This window comes from Pongo abelii, chromosome 7 (assembly GCF_028885655.2).
Source record: "Pongo abelii isolate AG06213 chromosome 7, NHGRI_mPonAbe1-v2.0_pri, whole genome shotgun sequence".
NCBI classification, from domain to species: Eukaryota; Metazoa; Chordata; class Mammalia; order Primates; family Hominidae; genus Pongo; species Pongo abelii.
The window spans coordinates 84,694,305-84,715,869 of NC_071992.2; the positions used below are offsets into that span (position 1 = coordinate 84,694,305).

Here is a 21,565-nt window from a genome sequence, read left to right on the forward strand (position 1 = left end):
CCCGTGCATCTCAAGGGTGTTTTCTTATGCGTAGGAAAGAAACTAGGTTACAGAGAGGTTACAGAGAGTGCCTTATCTGAGTGTGTTTTCTCACATTAGTGATTTAAATTTATGGCACCTTTCATCTGAGGACTCTAAAGCAATTTGCAAATCCATCAAACATCCCTGTAGAGTTCATAGATGGCAAATGTACTTGGCTCTGTTTTATAACTGAGGTGGAGATTTCAAATATTGTGTGACCAGCTCAGAAACAGAATCAGAGGTGGTTCTCTAATACCTGGTTCCTGATTTTAACCATCAAATTGTGTTTTGCTTACGGGAAGTGTTGTGTGAAACAGTGCGTTTCACCTCCCAGGTTCCCTGTAATGTAATCCCTAGTAGCAAACATGGAACTGGAACGATTGGGACTCTCACATATCCAGAGTGAAATGGATGACATTTGTCATAAGAAATAGAGATTGAGGGTGAGACAGGGCCCTGCCAAGACTTAGAGCAGTCAACTAGGGTTTGCTAATTTGTTTCAGGGCTAAATTAGGAAGGGCAAGAAAGAAGGGAATTCGATTTTGCCATTATCTCACCTAATTCCTAGGGCAATCTTGAAAGAAAGGAATTTCCCATATTACTGATGAAAAAACCGAGACTCAGAAAGGCTAATTGTCTATGGTCATGAGCTAGTCAGTGATGGAATGAACCCAGCACATCTGATTCCAAAGTCTTTCCTCTGTTCATTGTCTTATTTATTTATGTAATGATTCTATTCTGCCTCATTCCAAAACGCCTTCCAGAGATACAGACTTTAGAGGCTACAGACCCATAAGGACCCTGGCAAACAGAAACAAAGAGTAGAACTAGCTAAAGTCAAGGCAAAGATTGCTGTACAAACTGCTTGCTGTGGAGTTGTAGGGAAAGGTAGAATATTTAGAACTAAGCATCTAGATGGTAAGAGCAAAAATGGAAACACCATCCATTGTAAAGTTCACTCAGTCACTGGGATAAAAACAATTCAGTTGCCTCTAAGCATGTTTCCTGGTACTTGCTTCGGTTATACTGTGCTATATCCACCCTAAGAGGGATTGAGAAAGTTTAACTAAAACTCAAAGATGATTTAGTTCCATTTCCTTATTTTTAGAGGAGCAAATTTACACCCACAAGAATAAAGTGACTGAAGTGACAGATCTGATTGACATTCTAATGGGAAGAGTGGGCACCGGGACCTTCGTCTTCAGGGCTCTCTCCAGTGTGCTGATCAAACCTTAAGAACTGGGTCTGGGATGAAGCTGTGTACACACCAGAAGGCTTACCTATTACCTCAATGGACTGTCACTTTTTTGTGCAGCCCGAGGTATTTGTTTCAGTCAATGTCTTCTCCAGGAAGAGTAGATTTGCTCCTAGAAACTAAGTCTGATTCTAAATCTTTTCCCCAGGGTTTAGACACTTAGGTAATAATACAATTTATAGTGAGTTATCCTCCAAAATAAAAGGAATTCTTTAAGGGAAATAAAGACTTTTCCAAAAACTTAGTTAACAGTAGGAAAAGGAGCCGGGTGTGGTGGCTCGTGCCGGTAATCCCAGCACTTTAGGAGGCCAAGGCTGGCGGATCACGAGGTCAGGAGATGGAGACCATCCTGGCTATCACGGTGAAACCCCGTCTCTACTAAATATAGAAAAAATTAGCCAGGCGTGGTGGCAGGCGCCTGTAGTCCCAGCTACTTGGGAGGCTGAGGCAGGAGAATGGCACGAACCCGGGAGGCGGAGCTTGCAGTGAGCCAAGATCGTGCCACTGCACTCCAGTCTGAGCGACAAAGCCAGACTCTGTCTCAAAAAAAGAAAAAAAAACAACACAGTAGGAAAAGGATAATATGGGCTCAGGAAAACAAATCTAGATTTGCCTATTAGTAAATCAGAAAAAATAAAAATTAGGGCCGGGTGCAGTGGCTCACACCTGTAATCCCAGCACTTTGGGAGGCTGAGAGGGGCGGATCACCTGAGGTCAGGAGTTTGAGCCTGGCCAAAATAGCAAAACCCCATCTCTACTGAAAATACAGAAATTAACCAGGTGTGTTGGTGCATGCTTGTAATCCCAGCTACTCAGTAGGCTGAGGCAGGAGAATCACTTGAATCAAGGAGGCAGAGGTTGCAGTGAGCCCAGATCGCACCATTGCACTCCAGCCTGGGCAACAAAGCAAGATTCTGTCACAAAAAAAAAAAAAAAAAAAAAAAAAAAATGGGAAGACTGAAGTGGCAGTGATAGAGATCTCTATAATTTAAATTTATCCTTGATGGGAAAACATTACAGTATCTCAGACAATTAGGAAGTAAAAATGTCTTCATGACAATAGTTATTGATCCAACCATGGACAACAACCCATTTGAAAATACACAAGTAAGTACACACAAGTGGCAGCAATCTTAGAAAATTAAGAGAATTGGTGGAAAGACATTAAACCAATGTAATTATGAGACACTAAACTAGTAGGGAGAAAGTCAATGTGTAAAGATTTTATTTATTTCCTAATAATGAATTTATTATTTGGAACATTTAGCTACAAACCTAAGAAAAATAATGACAGAAACTGAAATATGTACTATACATAAATATCCATCTAGAGAGTACGTTTTATGTAGAATAACTCAGAGAAAACAAATTACTAAGGGGCTTATTTTGGGAGGCATCCAGAATCCATGGATTTAAATGAGTTGAATTAATCCAATATTATATTTACCATTGCATGACATGAGTTTTCTCTTTCAGAACTGAGGCATATTTTTGGACTGGCTATAGCCTAAATTTTTCTAACTTTACTCATGGAAAATATGAGTCTATGAGAGCTTGAATGTTCACGAAGGGGAAAATGCAGTAACATGTCGACTGCACTTCACATTCTGACAAATGAAATAGGAATGAGATTGGATTATATATCATAAAAATGAATATCCTGCCTGAAATCAGCTCCAAAAAAATTAACTTAAATTTATTATGAGGATAGCAACATTAATATAAAACCTAGCATAGGTTTTAAGGTAAAAATAATTATCCATGGTTGAGAGATAGCATTAAGTATTTAACAACAACAAAAAAAAACTGAAGCAAGATTGAAAACATCATGGAATCACATTCTACCTTGATTTGTTTTGAGGACTTGGACTGGCCAGTTTTCCAATCTGTATGATGCAGAGATTGGCCTAGAATGAGTCCTAAGTTTTCTTTCTTGTCCAAAGTTACAGTGTGTTATAACTTTATTATACTCATGGTAATTATAATATTGATTCATTTAACAATTGTGGTATTCAAATTATAATCCTAACACATGGTACATAAAATCACATATGAGTTAAATCTTAATCACATGAGTTCTACCTCATATCACTGATGTAGAAGGAACAGTATTTAATAGACATCTGCAATAAATATTTTTGTGAAGAATTCTTTTGTCATAAATCAAAATCATAGGCCTTAATTCTGAAAAAGAAAAATTATATCAAATAATGGTAAATACAATATTGGATCAAAAATTTTTTTGTCTTTTTACGTTACAAAATTTATGTTACTTGTAGCAAGTATATTTATTCTCTAATATGAGATTTTTTAAATGTAGAGTTCACTTAAAGTAAGACAAACTAATATTCTTAATTTTATTATAATGTAGATTCTTGATACATACATAAACATGAGATATATCATTCATTTATTAAACCACAGTGTGCTTGGAACACACTAGACATTGGGATGAAGACATTTAAAGTAAGATTCCTGTCTTCACTAGACTTACAATCTAGTTGGGGAAACCAGACTTCTGTATACAAACTGACATTAATCATAATTTTAACTTGGTTCAAAATTATTTATATTTATAGTTACTAGCATGAAATCCGTCACCCTAAGTCTATCAATTACATGGATTAAAATCTCAATATATCTTTTGATACATTAAATAAGATTTGACTTTTCTGCGGCATCAGATCTTTGGGTTAGTTACTATTGCTGGCTTTAAAATAAATTCCTTGGCTTCAGATAGTTCCAGGAAATTTTTCTAAGCATTATGGAACAGGTTGTCCTAGACAGAAGTAGTGTGGCCTAAAGCCAACAATAATTACAATCAGGTCTTCTGATCTTTCTCCCTGCCTCCCAACCCCCACCACCTTCTTAAACAGCTATGAAGGGAAGTGCTTAATGGTATCCAAAAATAGAGGATGGGTAAATGGCACGTTAGTTATGTATTCAGATAGTAGGAGTTGAATTGAATAGCCAATGCCGAAGGATAGAAAAACATTGAACTATACGTAACCTACATGTAGACATAATGGCAATAAGGGCAAGAAAGCTAAATTCACCTTAGGAAGGCAGAAAGAGATTTAATACAACTGGAGGAAAATAATTAGGCCAGATAATCAATTGCAGAGCGCCACCAGGAAACATCATGTTCAAAGAGGCCTGAGGTGATTACAAACGAGTCTCAATGTCATGAGGCAACAAAAAGGCCAGAGCAACTGGAGGCCAACAGTGCTGCACCCTGACACCTGAGGCCTCCATCAGCCTTGGAATGAGTGTGATGGGTTAGCGCACATCTGGAATACTGAGTACATTTCTTACGCTCCGTTAACACAGACACACCGAAAACCTGGAGGGAGTTCTGAATCAAATAACAAGGACTATTAAAAGACTTGAAGGAATAGTTTATAAGGGAAGGATTAAGTCAAAGGGGAATGCCATGGCAATGGGTAGAAAACAGTACAAAATATCCTACAAAGTAAAACAATGAGGAAAGGGCAGGAATGACTTGGGGAGAGGAAATAAAAAAACCCCAATAATGAAGTAACTTAAAGTGCAGAAAAAAAAATTAAAACTAATTAAGCAGAAAAATGTAAGCCAAATGGAGGAGTTTGTTGCCACAAAATAAATAGTAGTGGGGAAGAAAATATGTAACCTCCGAAGAGATATTTTCAAGTGCACAAGTGCAGAACTCTAGTGCGAGATTTCCTTACACTGCAGGATGGAAAATCATTTACAATAAGACAGGGCCAAAAGGATACTGATAATGGTGATGCTAAAAACAATATTAGTTGTAGGAGCACTTAACAAGCCCTTGTTTTGTGCCAGGCACTGTTTTCAGTGCTTTACATATGTGTTGATGCATTTAATCCTCAAAATAATCCTGCCACCATTATTATTATCACCACAGTGGCTTTACAGAAGGGGAGTTGGGGGAGGGAGAAGTGAAGTAACTTGCATGTAGATGGATACCCTAGCAAGTAGCAGAGCCAGAATTTGAACGCAAGCAGGCTGGCTCTGGGGTTTATATTCTCAATCACTATGCTTTTTGCCTTTTTGAAGAAAAAAAAAAGGAAAGAAAAGTGGGATAAACCAGTAGGGATGAGGAGGAGACCAAGGAAAGCACAGGGCCTGAGGCTGTTAAGTGCAAGCTTTTTGGAAACAATCCCTTTTGAACGTTAGTGGGGTGTGGCCTTGGTCTGCTGCCTGTGGCTCCAAGTCATGCTGCATTTTGTTGGAAAAGGAAAATCATCTTGTGGTTCCATGTGAAAAGGTCAGTTCGTCTCTAAGACAGGAATTCCTCATTAGAAGAATTCCAACTACACATAGTCAGCACAGAAGGAAATCCTGAGTCACCTGATGTGAGACCCTTTGACACTTTGCCCTACACTGATCAATGCACTCAGTGCTCCTGGCAGAATCCTTAAGCAGTGGGCACTTGGCTGACTGTAGACCTAATTGGTTCACTCATTCACAGAGTCAACAAATAAACATTCATTCAACAAACAAACATTGCCATGTTTCTCAGACTGGAGTCTAGACTCTTTTAAAAATAATGTAATAAGAAATAACAATTTTAGAAACTCTTAAGCTCTATTCTATGAAAATGTTTTGAAGGCCAAATCAGCTTTAAAAAATATGATAATTTGGCTGGGCGCAGCGGCTCATGCCTGTAATCCCAGCACTTTGGAAGGCCTAGGCAGATGGATCGATCATCTGAGGTCAGGAGTTCGAGACCAACCTGACCAATATGGTGAAACCCCATCTCTACTTAAAAAAAAAAAAAATTAGCCGGGTGTAGTGGCGTGTGCCTGTAGTCCCAGCTACTTGGGAGTCTGAGACAGGAGAATCGATTGCTCGAACCCAAGAGGCAGAGGTTGCAGTGAGCCGAGATCACACCACTGTATTTTAGCCTGGGAAACAGGGTAAGACTCCATCTCAAAAAAATAAAAAAGATAATTCAAGCAAAATCACAAAATTTTTAAAGTCTAGACCTTGTAAAGTACCCAGAATACACTGGATTCATGAACCCAAATTCAAGAAACAAAAAGGATGGAGCCCTGAACAGTGTGCAAGGATGGAGAGTGCCTCAGAGATAAGGCAGAGGCAATGTTTGTCCTCAAAAAGCTTACAGTCCAGCGGGCATTCAGCTTCTATATGAACATGACTATACCACAATGGAGAAAGGGAAGATGACATTAAAACCACAAAGACAGTGTTGTGGAATTAAGACAGAGACTGTGAGTGAAATGGCATCTGTTCTGGCCTTGATATATAAAGAGGCAAATAAAGAGAATTGCACAAGCAAAAATAGAGAGGTGGGAACCAGAGAGCAAATAGAGGAAACATTAGCTGGAGAGAGGGACGATTAACAGAGAAATAGGAGATGGGGTTGGAAAGGGAAGGATTTTGTCCAAACTCAAGGTAGGCCTCTGAGTGCAAGCTAGCAGAGTACACTTGATTCTGCAGGCAATGAGGGTTATCTGAGATTGCGAGAAGAGGGTGAAGTAACCAGAGCAGGTCCTTGGGAAGATTAACCAGTGGCAATCGGAGTGGAAAGACCCTCCAGCCTGGCTGGGAAAGTCAGTGAAACCATGAGCATCTGTGAGGGGTGGCAAGTTACCAGGGATGGCAGGAGGGATTTGAGCACTATTTTCAAGGCAGACCTGATAGGAGGTGGCAACTGCCCAGCAAGGGGAGTGCAGGAGCAGGCGGAAGCAGAGGAGGCTCTGGAGGGCCAAGCACATTTCGTGGAGGGTGATTATGCCATTCAGAGGAATGGAGTAAAGCTGAAAGGGAAAACTGGTAATTCCATTTTAGGCAACAGCATTAGGAAGCAAGTAAAACATTCAGATGGAGGAATTCTACAGGTACAGGTGCTCCTTGACTTACGATGGGGTCACATCCCAATAAACCCATCATAAGTTGAAAATAAGTCAAAAATGCATTTAATATACTGAACCTACCGAACACCAGAGCTTAGCTTAGCCCAGTCTAACTTAAATGTGCTCAGAACACTTATATTAGCCTACAGTTGGGCAAAATCATCGAACACAAAGCCAATAGGCTTGTAATAAAGTACTGAATATCTCATAGGATTGATTGAGTACTGTACTGAATGCATACCAGTTTTACACCACTGTAAATGTGAAAATCTTCAACTGAACCATCGTAGGTCAGGGACCATCTGTAGTTGTATATCAAAGATAAAAGCAAGCTAAATAGCTATCCCATAGAGACACCAAAATTATGTACATTAAGTTTAAAATTCAGAATGTGTGTTTTAAGACCAATGTCAATAAAGTGCTGCAATTCTAGAATTCGTTTCTATTATCCCAAGCCAGTCTTCCAGGAAGTACTTTTTTATCATGGATGTAAGCGAGGGCACCTATAAAATCTGTTTAATGAAGCCAGGAATTGGCTTTGACATGGAAGGCGTCTGGCAACAGCTTTATAACATCAGAAAAACTAAAACTTGCCTACATATGTATATGTATGTATAGGGGGGTGTGTGTGTGTGTGTGTGTGTACACACACATATATACATACACGCACACATGCTTATACCTATACAGACATATATAAAATAAAGTTTTCTCTAGCCCTTTCTACTTGAAGGGAAAGCTATGTGTGTGGCCAGAGTGACCAAACATTTAGGTTTACCCAGAATCGTGCTTGTTTATACCTGCTTTTCTGTAATTACAGCAATTACAAATAACATCCTCTTTCTCTCTCAAAAGTATTCCAGTACATTTATGACTACCATTCTGCTAGGTTGTAATGTATTTTTCACTTCAAGAACGAACCCATATTGTTCTTGGAATCCCAGCTTCTTCTTTTCTTCCCGTACCCCTCTCCTGTCGTCATCTTTTGCAGAAGACCAAATTTCTAGTCACCCTCTCAGAAAGACCCAATCAGCCCTGTGGCACAGTGGTCTTTCTTGGAAGTGACATGCCAAAGTTATAAATATGAAGGTCTTCCAGTGGCTTTTTTAGTGAACTGTGGTGTCTTTGTGACACATATACTTCTACTATACTACAATTGTATGAAAATTAGTAATCTATGTAGTAACTCTATGTTGACAGAATTTTTATTATCAATAATAGATGTATACATTCATAAAATACACATAACATAAACACCCATTACATACTATACATGTGACATAAACCCTGACCATATCCCATAAAAATGGAGTTTACCATGGTTCCCTGGTTTGGAAAATTTGTACTTTCTGGATATGTAAAAACAAAAACAAGCTTTTCAATAGAGTTTTTATAATACACAATTCTCAAATAGTAAGTTAGAAAACTTATCCAAAGACTGAACTTTCAGTTCTCCAACACCTGCCCGGTGGTTGCATTCCAAATCTCACGCTACTTCTCTGATTGTTCCATCAACTTAACAAAAGAGCATAGCCTGATTTTACTCCAGTAGGACCATAAGAAATAAATGCACCCAGAGTGCTGTGATCATTATGATGGTTTCATTGAGCTGTAATCCATGTACGTGGATACTACTTCTATTTATTTTTTAAAAATGTGTTTATGTCACTTTGCCAAAGGATTGGAGTATTACACTAATGTCATTTTGGCATTCACTATTACCTAGGGCAACTTTTGTTTTACCATCTCTTTTTCAAGTCATAATTTTATACTTATCCATTTATTTATGATTAATCATTTTACGTGAAAAAAATAATTCTTTTTTCCCACTGCAGCCTTTTTTGGAAAATACCTCAATGAATATAATGGCAGCTACATCCCCCCTGGGTGGCGAGAATGGCTTGGATTAATCAAGAATTCTCGCTTCTATAATTACACTGTTTGTCGCAATGGCATCAAAGAAAAGCATGGATTTGATTATGCAAAGGTAATTTTCAGGCACTTTTACACTGCATCAATTTACTTTGTGCATAATGGGGAAAAGCCATTTTCAGTGAGTTAAACTATCCACAAGATTGGCTTTCTATGTTCTCACAATGTTAGCATGAGAAATGTTAAGGTAATTTTAAACTCTAGGCAAGGAAAAGACACTCAAGGAACGCTGCCTTTGTATAGTGATTTCCCTCATTAGGATGAAAGGCAATCAGGCTTTGATGAAAGTATCATCAAGAAAATCAGAATTATCTGCTCTGTCTTATGATAATTTTTGTCCTCCCATTTCCCCTGGACTCAACCAAGGACTTGTCCACATAATCAAATGTTCATCTTGTACTGTTTTGCTTTTCATTGGGACAAAAGTATATTTTGTCTGTGGCTTCAGATTTAGGCACAAGCATAAGAGCAAATAAATATGATAATTAAAGTTTGAAAAACCACATTCCTTGCTTTTACTCCTGTCTGACCAAGCTTAGTATATGTGACAAGGACACCTGCCCTATCACAGCAAGCGTCCACAAAAGTCTCCAATGCTATCAATTCTAGGATTTTCAAATCAGTTCAGAGAAACTGAAATCAACATGTGCCATAGTTCTTTGACCAATGGGTTCTAGTTTTGACTTAAAAATTCACAAAGATTTTGTGATAGCTGACTTAAGTTTAAATTTTTTTCAAATCACAAGAATGAAGGGGAAAATATCTTTGAATTTAGCATGCTAATTTGCCTAAAATATCCCCTTCCCTTCCAGCCATACCCATCTCTTCCTCATTTATCTAAAAGAAGCCGAGAATCTGCTCCATCTAGCAACCTCTCCCAACAGGCTAGATCACTTGGTAGAAATCGGAAGGAGAGAACTTGATTTAATGTTGGCATATTGCTGTCTTTATGCTTGGCCTGATTTGAGCACAAGGGACTTGGTGGGAGATAAGATGTAAGTTCAGCTCCTTCATACCCTTCAGAAAACAATGAATGCAAATGAATTCATAAACATTCCTAATAGGCTTCCAAACTCATGAAAGTTAAAAGTTAGCAGAGACCTTGGAGGCAAATTTGACCAATGTCCTCATTTGCAAAGATGAGAAAAAAGCATTAGAGAGTGGCTCAACCACTCATCCTAGGTCATATCCCTGGCTGTGGATACAATCATTGCATGCAAATGGTGCAGACCACGTGCACTAATTGTCACGGCTCTCCTTTGCTGTCTGTAGGGATGCTTTTTCATGTTCCTTGTTCAAGTTATTAACCTTTCTTTCCCTGATGTCCTAAAGAGAGCAAAGTAATCAAGATTCTCTCCAAATACTAAATCAGCGTAACTTGTTCATTATCACAGCTGATTAAGTGTCAAAGACAACTGTGTCTGAAAAGAATATATATCTTTTTTTAGTGAGGAAAAGAATGAAACAGACACCCCCTTGGAAAAGGAAGGGGATAGCCTGTAGACTTGCCCTAACAATGACATGTGACACACACCATCCCTCTGATACTGCTTTTGCAGCTGTTCTGGTCCTTAAATCCACAACATGTGATTAGCCATGCCTGGAAGCCTTCAACATTTGCAAATATTGCCTAAACACTTTCTGAATAAAGTTTATACTGGAGCTCCAAGCCAATGACACACACTTAAAAGAAGCAGGTGGTTTAAGTTTTCATCTTTTCTTTCCTTTTCACTCCATTTCCTCCCTCCCTCTTACAGACCTGCATCAGCCCCCCTGACTGTGGGTTAAGTCATTTTATTAGCAAGTCAGGCTCTAATCCCAGCAGCTGTATTGCTTTAGTTGTGCAATTAACACAGTATAATCTGCAGGAAATCAACTGCTCCCTATTCAAGTGTTTCAAGTAAATTAACTGATCAAATGTTACAGCTTTTACCTGTGCTCCCGGATTTTGGCCATGGCTTTGATTACTGATTATTGTAATTCCCACAGGTGGATTTTTCATTTGAAGAAAATATCTTTTCTTGTGTTTGTGTATTCGTGGGCGTGTGTGTGTGTGCGTGTGTGTATGCGTGTGTGTGTGTTCTGCAACTGTAAATTTGAAGTGGGTGTGGGTGTTTCCTGCCCTTAAAGTAATTAAATTTTTTGCCAAGGAGTTACATCAATGAAACCTGAGACTGAAATATGTATCCGGTGTTTCATGTGTTCTAGTACTTTTATCGCCAGATTAATCATTATCTTGGGCAAGCACGACTTGACTTTTTTTTTCCCCATTGCTAAGTTGTGTATTACTTAAAATCCATTTTTCGCATGTTACCAAGCTAGCAACCCTAGAAAACAACTGGCAGCTGATTTTCTCCAGGGTTATCGAAAATGTTCAGCTGCCTTGGGAGGTGCAGCCTTCCTTCCTGCTGTAGACCTTACCACTTCGTGCAGTGAATTGCTTCTGAGGAAAGCAGTTACTCAAATGTGATCTGATGAATGTCACCTTTTGTAATTTTTGTTTTGTATCAAATGTATGTTTCAGGACTACTTCACAGACTTAATCACTAACGAGAGCATTAATTACTTCAAAATGTCTAAGAGAATGTATCCCCATAGGCCCGTTATGATGGTGATCAGCCATGCTGCGCCCCACGGCCCCGAGGACTCAGCCCCACAGTTTTCTAAACTGTACCCCAATGCTTCTCAACACATGTAAGTAACAAACTCAACTCTGCAACCTGCCGAAAATGCCTTTCCCTTTTCTCCTCACCCCACTCCTCTCCTTTACCCCGTTTCCTTCCATCCTGCGTATCCACAAGGCTTTCTTCATGAAAGGATAACTTAAGAGCAGACCACGGAACAGGCAGAGCCACTGAGCCTGAAAGAAAGCGCCTTATCTGGGTGGTTTGAGAAGGAATCAAATTTCCAGCATTTACAAGTAGCTAAATAGAAAGGAAGAGATGCACATAGAGTGAATGGGGGCAAGTTTTACGAGAGTTTCCTTTCGTTGTCTTAAATAATATTCGTGTGTCTGATCTAATAATAATGATGATCAAATAGTATGCTTTTCATAGCTGCACAGTGGGGACCTCTGGTCTGGTTATAAAAACACGGATTTATTTTCCAGGCGAATACCGTAGCAGCTTTGCCGCAGATGTGCAATTAGAATTCCCGCAGAAGGCAGCTTGAGTGGCCTGCCCAAGAGGGCTTCTCAGGTCACAGCTTTAAAATAACCTGATTTTTTTTTTTTAAAGAGGCAGGAGTCTTGGAGATGGGGGGTGGGAAGGCACAAGGGAGAGGGCTGATGGCATGGGGGGATGAGACAGAACAAAATGCTGTCATGTGCCCACAATTCTCACCAGCCAAAGGTGGAAAAATCTGGATGCTTTGGCAGCAAACAACATGATTTTGTTGTTCACTCAGTTGACACCATTTCTTCCTAAGCTTTGCCATCAATATTCAGTCTTCCACACAGAGCAGTGGAGTTGGCTGTGTCTGCTGAAAGCCTGACCATTAGGGAGACAGGGAACAGAAAATTGGTGTCTGTTTCCTATATTGTGAAACCTCCAAAATTGGTTCTTAATCTATTTGTACTTAAATATCATCTCTTTTCATCCACACTGGTTATTAGCCAAGATTCCAGGCAGAAAGAACCTTATGAAAATTGATAAGTAACGATGCAGGCTCTCTAGTTGCTGGTCACTATACATCCCTAGAGAAGTTTTTATAAAATGTTCTTTTTTTTTTTTTTGAGACAGAGTCTTGCTCTGTAACCCGGGCTGGAGTGCAGTGGTGCAATCTCGGCTCACTGCAACCTCCGCCTCCTGGGTTCAAACAATTCTCCCACCTCAGGCTTCTGAGGAGCTGGGACTACAGGCACACGCCACCACACCTGGCTAATTTTTTGTATTTTTAGTAGAGACTCAGTGCCACCATGTTGGCCAGGCTGGTCTCAAACTCCCCTGACCTCAAGTGATCCACCCACCTCTGCCTCCCAAAGTGCTGGGATTATAGGCATGAGCCACCGCACCCAGCCTTATAAAATATTTTTATTTGTACCTTAATGTAACTAATTGACTTATGACTCTTGGTCAGTGGTACACAGATCATCTCTATGATATCACGTGACTTAGACCAGAAAGAAGGAGGCCAGAGCTGACTCAGGACAAGAACTAACAATATGAAGCCAGGGTGGGTTACCTACTGAGCATGCCCAGTAACTCAGAGGATGGAAGTGTTTTAATGCACAAAATATCGTCAAAAAATCATGAAGGTTGCCCCAGCACCTGGGAATATAGCTGGGATAAGCCATTATGTTTTGGAGTCAACTCCATGGGTGGATATTTAAGCTTCTGAAGATCTTCCACTATATACAACTCTGCGAGTAAATTCATGAATGAAGCCCATGTGTGACAAGTGGCTCTCCATTATATCTCACTTACAAATTTAGTAGCCAACTGATTCAATGAAAGGAAAAAGTCCTGCAGGCTTTTTCAATACCCCTGAACCCCTCTGTTCCCATTTCTGTTGAATCAGAAATCACTTTACCTTTCTTTATTGCGTTAGCAGAAACCCAGCCTAAGGTGACTTCCTATAACTGTAAACTTTACAGATGTTCCCCCAAGCTGGAGGAGAAGGGCTTGACAAAACAGAGTGTTTTATGGCTCCTTAAAAGTCAGCCTGCCTTTGAAGCTTTGAGGCAAGGTCCTAAGCCTGCAGGAAAATCAGCCTCAGGTCAAGAGGTTCTAAGAGCTCAGTTGCATGGATTCAATATTGCATGAGGGGAGGGGTCTGCAGAGTTCTCAGGGTCTCAGCAATAGCTTTTTGAAAAACATCTCTGTGCTGGCCGGGCGTGGTGGCTCACGCCTGTAATCCCAGCACTTTGGGAGGCTGAGGCGGGCGGATCACGAGGTCAAGAGATCAAGACCATCTTGGCTAACACGGTGAAACACTGTCTCTACTAAAAATACAAAAAAAAAAAAAAAAAATTAGCCGGGCGTGGTGGTGGGTGCCTGTAGTCCCAGCTACTCGGGAGGCTGAGGCAGGAGAATGGCATGAACCTGGGAGGCGGAGCTTGCAGTGAGCCGAGATTGCACCACTGCACTCCAGCCTCCGCGACAAAGCAAGACTCTGTCTAAAAAAAAAAAAAAGAAAAAAAAAAGAAAAACATCTCTGATTCCAGTAATTAAAAATTCTATTTCATTCCACCAATATTTATCAGTGCCACATGTGATACTATGCAGCCCAGCAGGGATACAGATAGGCGTGAGGAAGACACAGTTGCTAACATTTAAGGACTGATAAGCTAAGACAGGGGTTGGCACACTGGTACCCGGGGTTGGCACACTGGTACCCACAGTCCAAACCTAGCTTGCCACCAGTTTTTGTTAATAAAATTTTGTTGACACACAGCCATGCTCATTCATTTATGTATTGTCTGTGGCTGCTTTCACAATACAATAGCCAAGTCGAGTAGTTGTGTCAGATACCATACAGCCTGGAAATACTATCTTATCCTTGATAAAGTGACTTTGCCCCAACCTCTGCTCTAGGGGCAGGATGGGCAAGTGTCCCAATGGCATTATCACCAATAGGGCCAGAAGTGACAAGCACAGAGCAGACGTTCGCAGGGCTGTGGAGTGGGGAGGGAGAAGCCTTCATATCTTTGAAGGAAACCAGGAAAACTTCATGGACCAAGGTTTCAAAGTGGGCCTCAAAAGATGGGTAAAATTTCAGCAGATGATTGTATAGAGATTGGGTTTCAGGAAGAGAATATGGCAAGGACACATGGTCACTGTATAAGGGAGGCCATCTAAGATGTGTCCTAGAAATTGGAGAATGGGCTACAAAGAAAGCAGCACTAAGGAACAATTCTGCAGAGGGAAACTGTTGCAGAATATTGAGGGTGTCAGTGAGTTTGTATGTAACTGCAAGCAGAGAGTAACTGGAGGTCGGGTAGTAACAAAATAGGAGGTGGCTCAGACATTTCCACATGCAAATAGATTCAGTAGTTCCTTTTTAGTTCAAATGAACCATCTATTGCCCTTATTAGTGATTCTATAAAGTAAAATCTACACAGGGCAGAGGGTGGCCTTACAGGCTAACAAGTCTGGTTTCCTGCCTCAGCTGCCCTCACTAAGTCTAGGGGTGCTTTCTTTAATCTCTGGAAACCTCCACTGTCTCATCTGTAAAATGGAGATAATACTAACACCTTGATGTGATGTCATGAAGAGAAATTAAGAGAGGCAGAGTGTAGGTAAAGTCCCCACATAGAGCCTGGGACATACAAGCCACTTCACAAGTGTCAATTCTTATTGATCTTTTTTATTAAGAAACTACCAATATTCTATCATTCTGGACCTACAAAAGGGCAATTTCATATGGCTCAACTTAAGGTTTAGGGGAAGCAGTGAGAGAAATGACAACTTGATGCTTGTCCATTGTGACATGACAGACCTCTTGACAAGCTAAGACTCCCATTGTGATAAGCCTCTCGCACCTGGTCATTCCAATGGAACAGACAGGGTAAGGACCAACCTGGACTGTGTTATCTTTTCCAGGTGCAAGTATGTGCTATGGATAAGTGCCAGTTTGGAGAACTCCCTTAGCCACAGGAAATGAAAATTCATGTGGTTAGTTGAAGGATTCAGCTTCTCTTTGCTGCTAATCCTTGGGTTTTGTGCACCTAGAATGTGGTCTCCTGCAGGCCCTGAAAGCCTTGAATTCCCGGCATCTTTGTTGTGAAGGTCTCCCTGGCTGCTGCTGGAGGAAGGGGCTGGAAGGAGTGAGTGTGTGCACAGGTTCAGAGTTCAGTCTTCAGACAAAAGGAGTGAGATAAATTGAAGACAAGCTGCCGATGGTAGTGCATGGAACTACTCAGTGACCAGCTTCCTTAGCGAAAACATTAGCAATACATTCAGGCAAAGGGATGCAAGAAGTTAAGTACTTTGCAGAAGTATTTGGCAGGCCCTTCAAACACTGAGCAAGAAACCATAGGTTCTCCCCAGTTGCAGGGATGCAAGTAACGTGAACACTTTCCTTTCGGTCTTCTTCCTTGGTGGTCAGGCATCATCCGGATCGCTTTCATCTGGCATCAGGTTATAACTACCTGAACCTCTCAGACTGGGGTGAATGTATCATCTTTCCAAGGTGTTTGCCGTTCCCAACAAAGAGAGGAAGCCAGTTCGCTATTGGCCTGTTAGCTTTACAAACTGATGGTAGAGCTTATGCTTACCAAGGAAGAGTGAAAGGGGATTATCGACCACTTGTTGACAGGGAAAATAGTTTAATCAAACTGTAACTCAGCTACTTATGGCCACTGAGAAATTTGAGAAAGCCTCTGTCATAATAACACACATAATAATCCTATTATTAGAAAGCCTTGTGCTCTGGCTAAGACTCTACTATACCTTTCAGTAACTTATTTCCCCAGAATCTCCATAGGGATGCAATTCCTTCACCCCTGCTTTAAGGTACTTCTCTCTCCTCGCCTCAGTGATGTCATGATATACACCTGTGGACAAAAGCCGTGACAGGGAATGAGATGCCATTTACATCCCTGGTGATTCTATAGGAAACTAAGGGACCTCCTTATCACCCTTCTATGAACTATGCCCCTGTCAACTTTAAAAATTTGTTGTTGTTATTCCAATTTTTTTTTTTTTGAGATGGAGTTTCACTCTTGTTGCCCAGGCTGGAGTGCAATGGCACAATCTCGGCTCACCACAACCTCTGCCTCCCGGGTTCCAACCATTCTCCTGCCTCAGCCTCCCGAGTAGCTGGAATTACAGGCATGTGCCACCACGCTCGGCTAATTTTGTATTTTTAGTGGAAACGGGTTTTCTCCATGTTGGTCAGGCTGGTCTTGAACTCCTGACCTTAGGTGATGCTCCTGCCTCAGGCTCCCAAAGTGCTGGGATTACAGGCATGAGCCAGCACACCCGGCCTGTTATTCCAATTTAACAGTTCTTTCTTCCCATACCTGTAAATGTGTGTGACTGTGTGTGTGTGCATGTACACTCACACACACACAAATACACAAGTTCAAATGAAATCTAAACGCTTGGTAAAACAGTCCACGTGCACTAATTTGCAAAAGTTGTTGTGAGGGTAGAGCTTTTGAATAAACACAGGATGTCAAAGGAAAAACTCCCTCTGTGTAAGCCACAGGACAAGGATTTTGAAACACCTTTGTTATCTAAAGCTGGAAAGAAATGTCTTGCCTTAAAAGAATTTGCACATTCGTACCTCTTTCCACAAATACGTGAAAGGACGTGCTTTTGAAGATGAGAAAAGTTTAAATTCTACAAAAAAAAAAAATCTGATTTGGGCAGAACTCATTGCTCCCTTTTCTCTGTTTCTACCTTGTTCTTCTCTGGGCGGATCATTTACTATTATACTGTCAGCATTGGTGTTGCTTATTTACTTAGATCCCTGAAGTCGAGTTGTACAACTCCAGGGGGCACTCAAATAAAATATCATGTGAATGATGCCCTGGAATTTTGCAGGTAGCTTTGTCCTGAAGACAGGGACAAAAATGTTTCATCTCTTTACCTCCCAGTGCCTGGTGAACACGCCTTCGGACAAAGTAGTTGCACAATTCATTGTTGCTTAGCAAATGAACAAATATGTTCACCTCACTAAATAGCTAACATGAAAATATTTTTAAAATAGTATCAAGATATTTAAACAGTCGGTTTTATGAATTTAAAAGACACCTAGAGATACTATAATTCCATAGTTTTTTAGATTAAAAAACAAAGACCCAAAGTCTATATTTTTTAAATGAAGGCCCAAATGGTTTTGTGAAGGTCACGTGAATATTTAGGGACAAAAATAGAGCTGAAACTCAATTCTCTTGGCCCCAGGTGATCTTCTCACTCCACCAGACTTACTCAGTTCACATCACAGTCACAATTCAGATTAGAGCTATAAACAATTCTATCCATTTGCACAATTCTAACTGGTGTTTATAACTTCATTAAAAGACTCTGAATTATTTTTCTTATATACCTCTAATCAAGATCATTTGGTATTATCCTGCGTATGTTCAAATGTTACCTATCTACAGATATTTGAACTTAGGTGGGGAATATCTCCACAAAGTCCGTTAAGTAAGTTCAGTTTTAGCGAAAACTGAGATGGTGCAGCTTGAGAGATTAAGTGTAGAATTTCCAATGTAATGCTTTGAATGTGTACCTTAAATCTGTATCACTGGCCTATTCTGGGAATTGAAGTCTTATTTCATTTCTCAGAGAATGATGGTTCTGCTACCAGTAACTTTTAAGGGTTAGATCATTAGGGTTTTTTGTTTGAGACTAAATAAATGAAGAAAACACATGTTAGATACAAAACACTAGAAATATATTAATTTTCACTGAAGCGACACCAAAGGCCATTGGCATTAAAAATGAACTCCTAAGTTCTTTGCAATTCCCCAGGTATAGATTTAATATACAACACATGCATCTCTTGAAACTCTTTTCTTTGCTAGTAAGAATTATTCTCCTGAAATACCCACCTGTCAAAAAGAAAGGTAACATTATTGATTTTCAGAATTCTTATTTCTGTCGTGTCAGTAAGCAATACTGAAAAGAAAATCAAACACTCAGGAGAATTGGCATGATGGTGAAGGTTGAGCTTACAAGTACAGTGGACTCAAGTATCCATGATCCAGCGTACTGAGCAATAAATCCAAACGAGCAGTGACCACAGGAAAACAATAGGCAGGGAGGCCTCACTGGGAAAAGCTAAACTTTTATATATGGAAATAGTCTGTGGAGGATTACAGGGATGTTTTCTTGGGGGTATAAAGTCTGGAGTGTGCAGTACCAGGTGAAGCCCTTATCTAACAGGCAACAGAAAGGTCTTCCCAGGTTAGGCACATGTGACTCTACCTCCAACACAGAATGTTTTTTTTAAGAAAGCAACAGAAATTTGAAAATGATAGTCTGGTCTTTTGTCCTCTCAATTTTAAAGCAAATAACCAGTATTGTGTTACCTACCTTTTCATGGATGCATCCAGTGTGCCTAAAAGGGACAGACTTTATTCTGTATTTGCAACAAAAGTAGACCCAGCAACTAATGGGAAGATACCTGATTGGGAAGCAGAAGCAGCTGGTATTTTAAATCAGGGTGAAAGCTAAGATTTTAGGACTTACTTTTGATAGGAAGAAAGGGATATATCAATTTTCCTTTTAATGAGTGGGATTTTTGAGGTACTTTGTGGGGCCTCTCGCTCAAGACTGTAGCCAGTGTGGTGTTGCAGGAGGGGCACTGATGGAGAGCTATCCCGGTGCATTATTTCTGAGCCACCTCTGTGCACTTTACTTCCTCATTTGTAACATGGGACTAATGTGCCCTGCTGAGTCCTCAGAGTTGCTGCAACAATCAAATGAGCTATTAAGGGATAAGCTCTTTTCCAGCTACCTGTGAGAATGGGTATGATATGGCCCCAGAATTTGCTCTCTAGAGCCACAGAAATCTCTTAACCCTTACAAGAACTCTTTAAAGTTGTTATCCCCATTATATAGATGAGGAAACTGAGACTTAGACAAAAAGTTGTCCAAGATCACATAATATTAAGGAACAGAGCTGGGATGAATATTTGAGTCTAATTCCAAAACATTCTGGAATAACTCAATATGTGGTTTTCCATTTCTCCCAAAAACAGTTACCTCCTTTTATCAGTGGCTTGTGTTCCAGCTGACAGCTCCAGGCCCTGTTTGAATAATTCGAAGGCAATCCTTAGTTAGGGAAGCAAGCTTTAATTATCACTGGGGAACAGAAGGCTGCATCTTCGAGGAATTTGGCAGACCTCAGCAGGGGGCAACCACAGGCCTTTGGCAAAAGATCACTTTTCAACAACATTGTCAATTCCAGTGACCCCCGACCTTCCACCTGCAGGTCCCTGAACAGCTGCTGTTCTGTGGGAAGCAGTGGCAGTCTGTCTTCCTTTAAAAGGCACATGCACACTCTGTCCCTGCTGCCTGCTGAGATCCCACCTGGGACCTCATCCCCAGAGCTGGGGGTCATCTCCCATATAGAGAAATCAAGAAAAATAAGGGAGGGGGGCAGGAGAGGACAGCTTTGACAACAGTCCCTGAACTTTCCATTTTAATATAAGCCAGATTTAACATATGTCATTCTGTAAATCCGGGAGTCCAATTTGAGGCTTGTAATTTGCTGCAAGCTTCCCTGTTCCTCCAAGTGGGGTGGAGCTATGCCAAGCACATCAAGGTAACTGGCGGAAGATATAATTTCCCCACTGTGAGCCTGCATTTCAGTTCCCTATTGTAATTTTTATTTGTGTTGAGGTTTTGTGGTTTTAAAAAAGTCAACCAGATTTATTTTTAAATTAACCCAACCCAACATCAAAGGCAATAAGTAGAGGATGTTTAGGTATTATAAAGAAACCCTTTGTAATCTGTTATAGCTATATTCTTTTTCAGGGCACGTATCAGTAAATGGTTAGGGGCCTTTCACGACCAACTTTCTGTATTTCTCTGACCTCGAACTACCCCCATGGGCGAAAAACTCTTTTTGAGGGGATTTAGTAGCCCCTCTCTCCTCCTCCTCAACCCCTTAATCTAATCCTGTTTGTAACGCAACATGCTGCATGAAGAATAAGAAACATGGGCTGAAGTCCCTCCCCACTTCCCTTATGACTGTGGTTTACTTTTAGTTATGAAGAACTCTTTCAGGCCAAAAAAAAAAAAAAAAAAAAATGGGACCATTTGGTTCAGGAACCATTTACTTCGGTAGTCAGGAGAAAGTTTATATTGAAAGTTTATCTTAAGGATGACAGGTCATACCTGAAGGGTTTGTTTTGGAATACTATGGATTTTTTCCAACCCAAATAATTACATGAGAGTTACTTGTTTATTGGCTCATGGAGGAAATTCAAGTGCCTCTGTTCTAGGCATTTTAAGTGCTATGTATATATGGTGGTTGTTCCTCAAAACAGCTTTGGGTTTGTTTTTTGTTTTTTGTTGTTAGTGGTGGTTTTTTGAGATAGAGTCTCGCTCTGTTACCCAGGCTGGAGTGCAGTGGTGCGATCTTGGCTCACTGCACCTTCCACCTCTCTGGTTCAAGAGATTCTCCTGCCTCAGCCTCCTGAGTAGCTGGGATTACAGGCACCCACCACCATGCCCAGCTAATTTTTGTATTTTTAGTAGAGACGGGGTTTCACCGTGTTGGCCGGGCTGGTCTCGAACTCCTGACCTCAAGTGATTCACCCGCCTGGGCCTTCCAAAATGCTGGGATTACAGGCGTGAGCCACCATGGCTGGCCCAAAACAGCTTTTTAAGAAAAGTGCTATTAACCCCATTTACAGATGAGCACGTTTGAGCCACACCCTCTTTTCCACGCTATAAATCTTGTCTCTTTCTTTAAACATGAGTTACTTATACTTCTGAGCATAACTGAGACACTTTTAGAGACAGTGTCTTCTAAGCTCAATGTTATATTATTTGTGCTGCTGTGCTTCTACTGGGTA

General features: G+C 40.5%; 1 protein-coding gene across 17 annotated transcripts in view; it reads left to right on the top strand.

Annotated features, from left to right (window-relative positions):
• Window positions 1-21,565, top strand: part of SULF1 (sulfatase 1) — a 191,405-nt gene that overhangs the window by 110,020 nt on the left and 59,820 nt on the right. For 14 of the 17 annotated variants that reach the window (XM_054561719.2, XM_054561716.2, XM_009243852.4 and 11 more), the window contains 2 exons: window positions 8,991-9,142; window positions 11,612-11,781. In XM_054561719.2, coding sequence (XP_054417694.2) covers window positions 8,991-9,142; window positions 11,612-11,781 — 322 coding nt within the window. Of the gene's footprint in view, window positions 1-8,990; window positions 9,143-9,904; window positions 10,083-11,611; window positions 11,782-21,565 lie in introns of those variants that run through there. The other 3 variants (XM_054561723.2, XM_054561718.2, XM_063726669.1) reach the window with 2 other exon arrangements.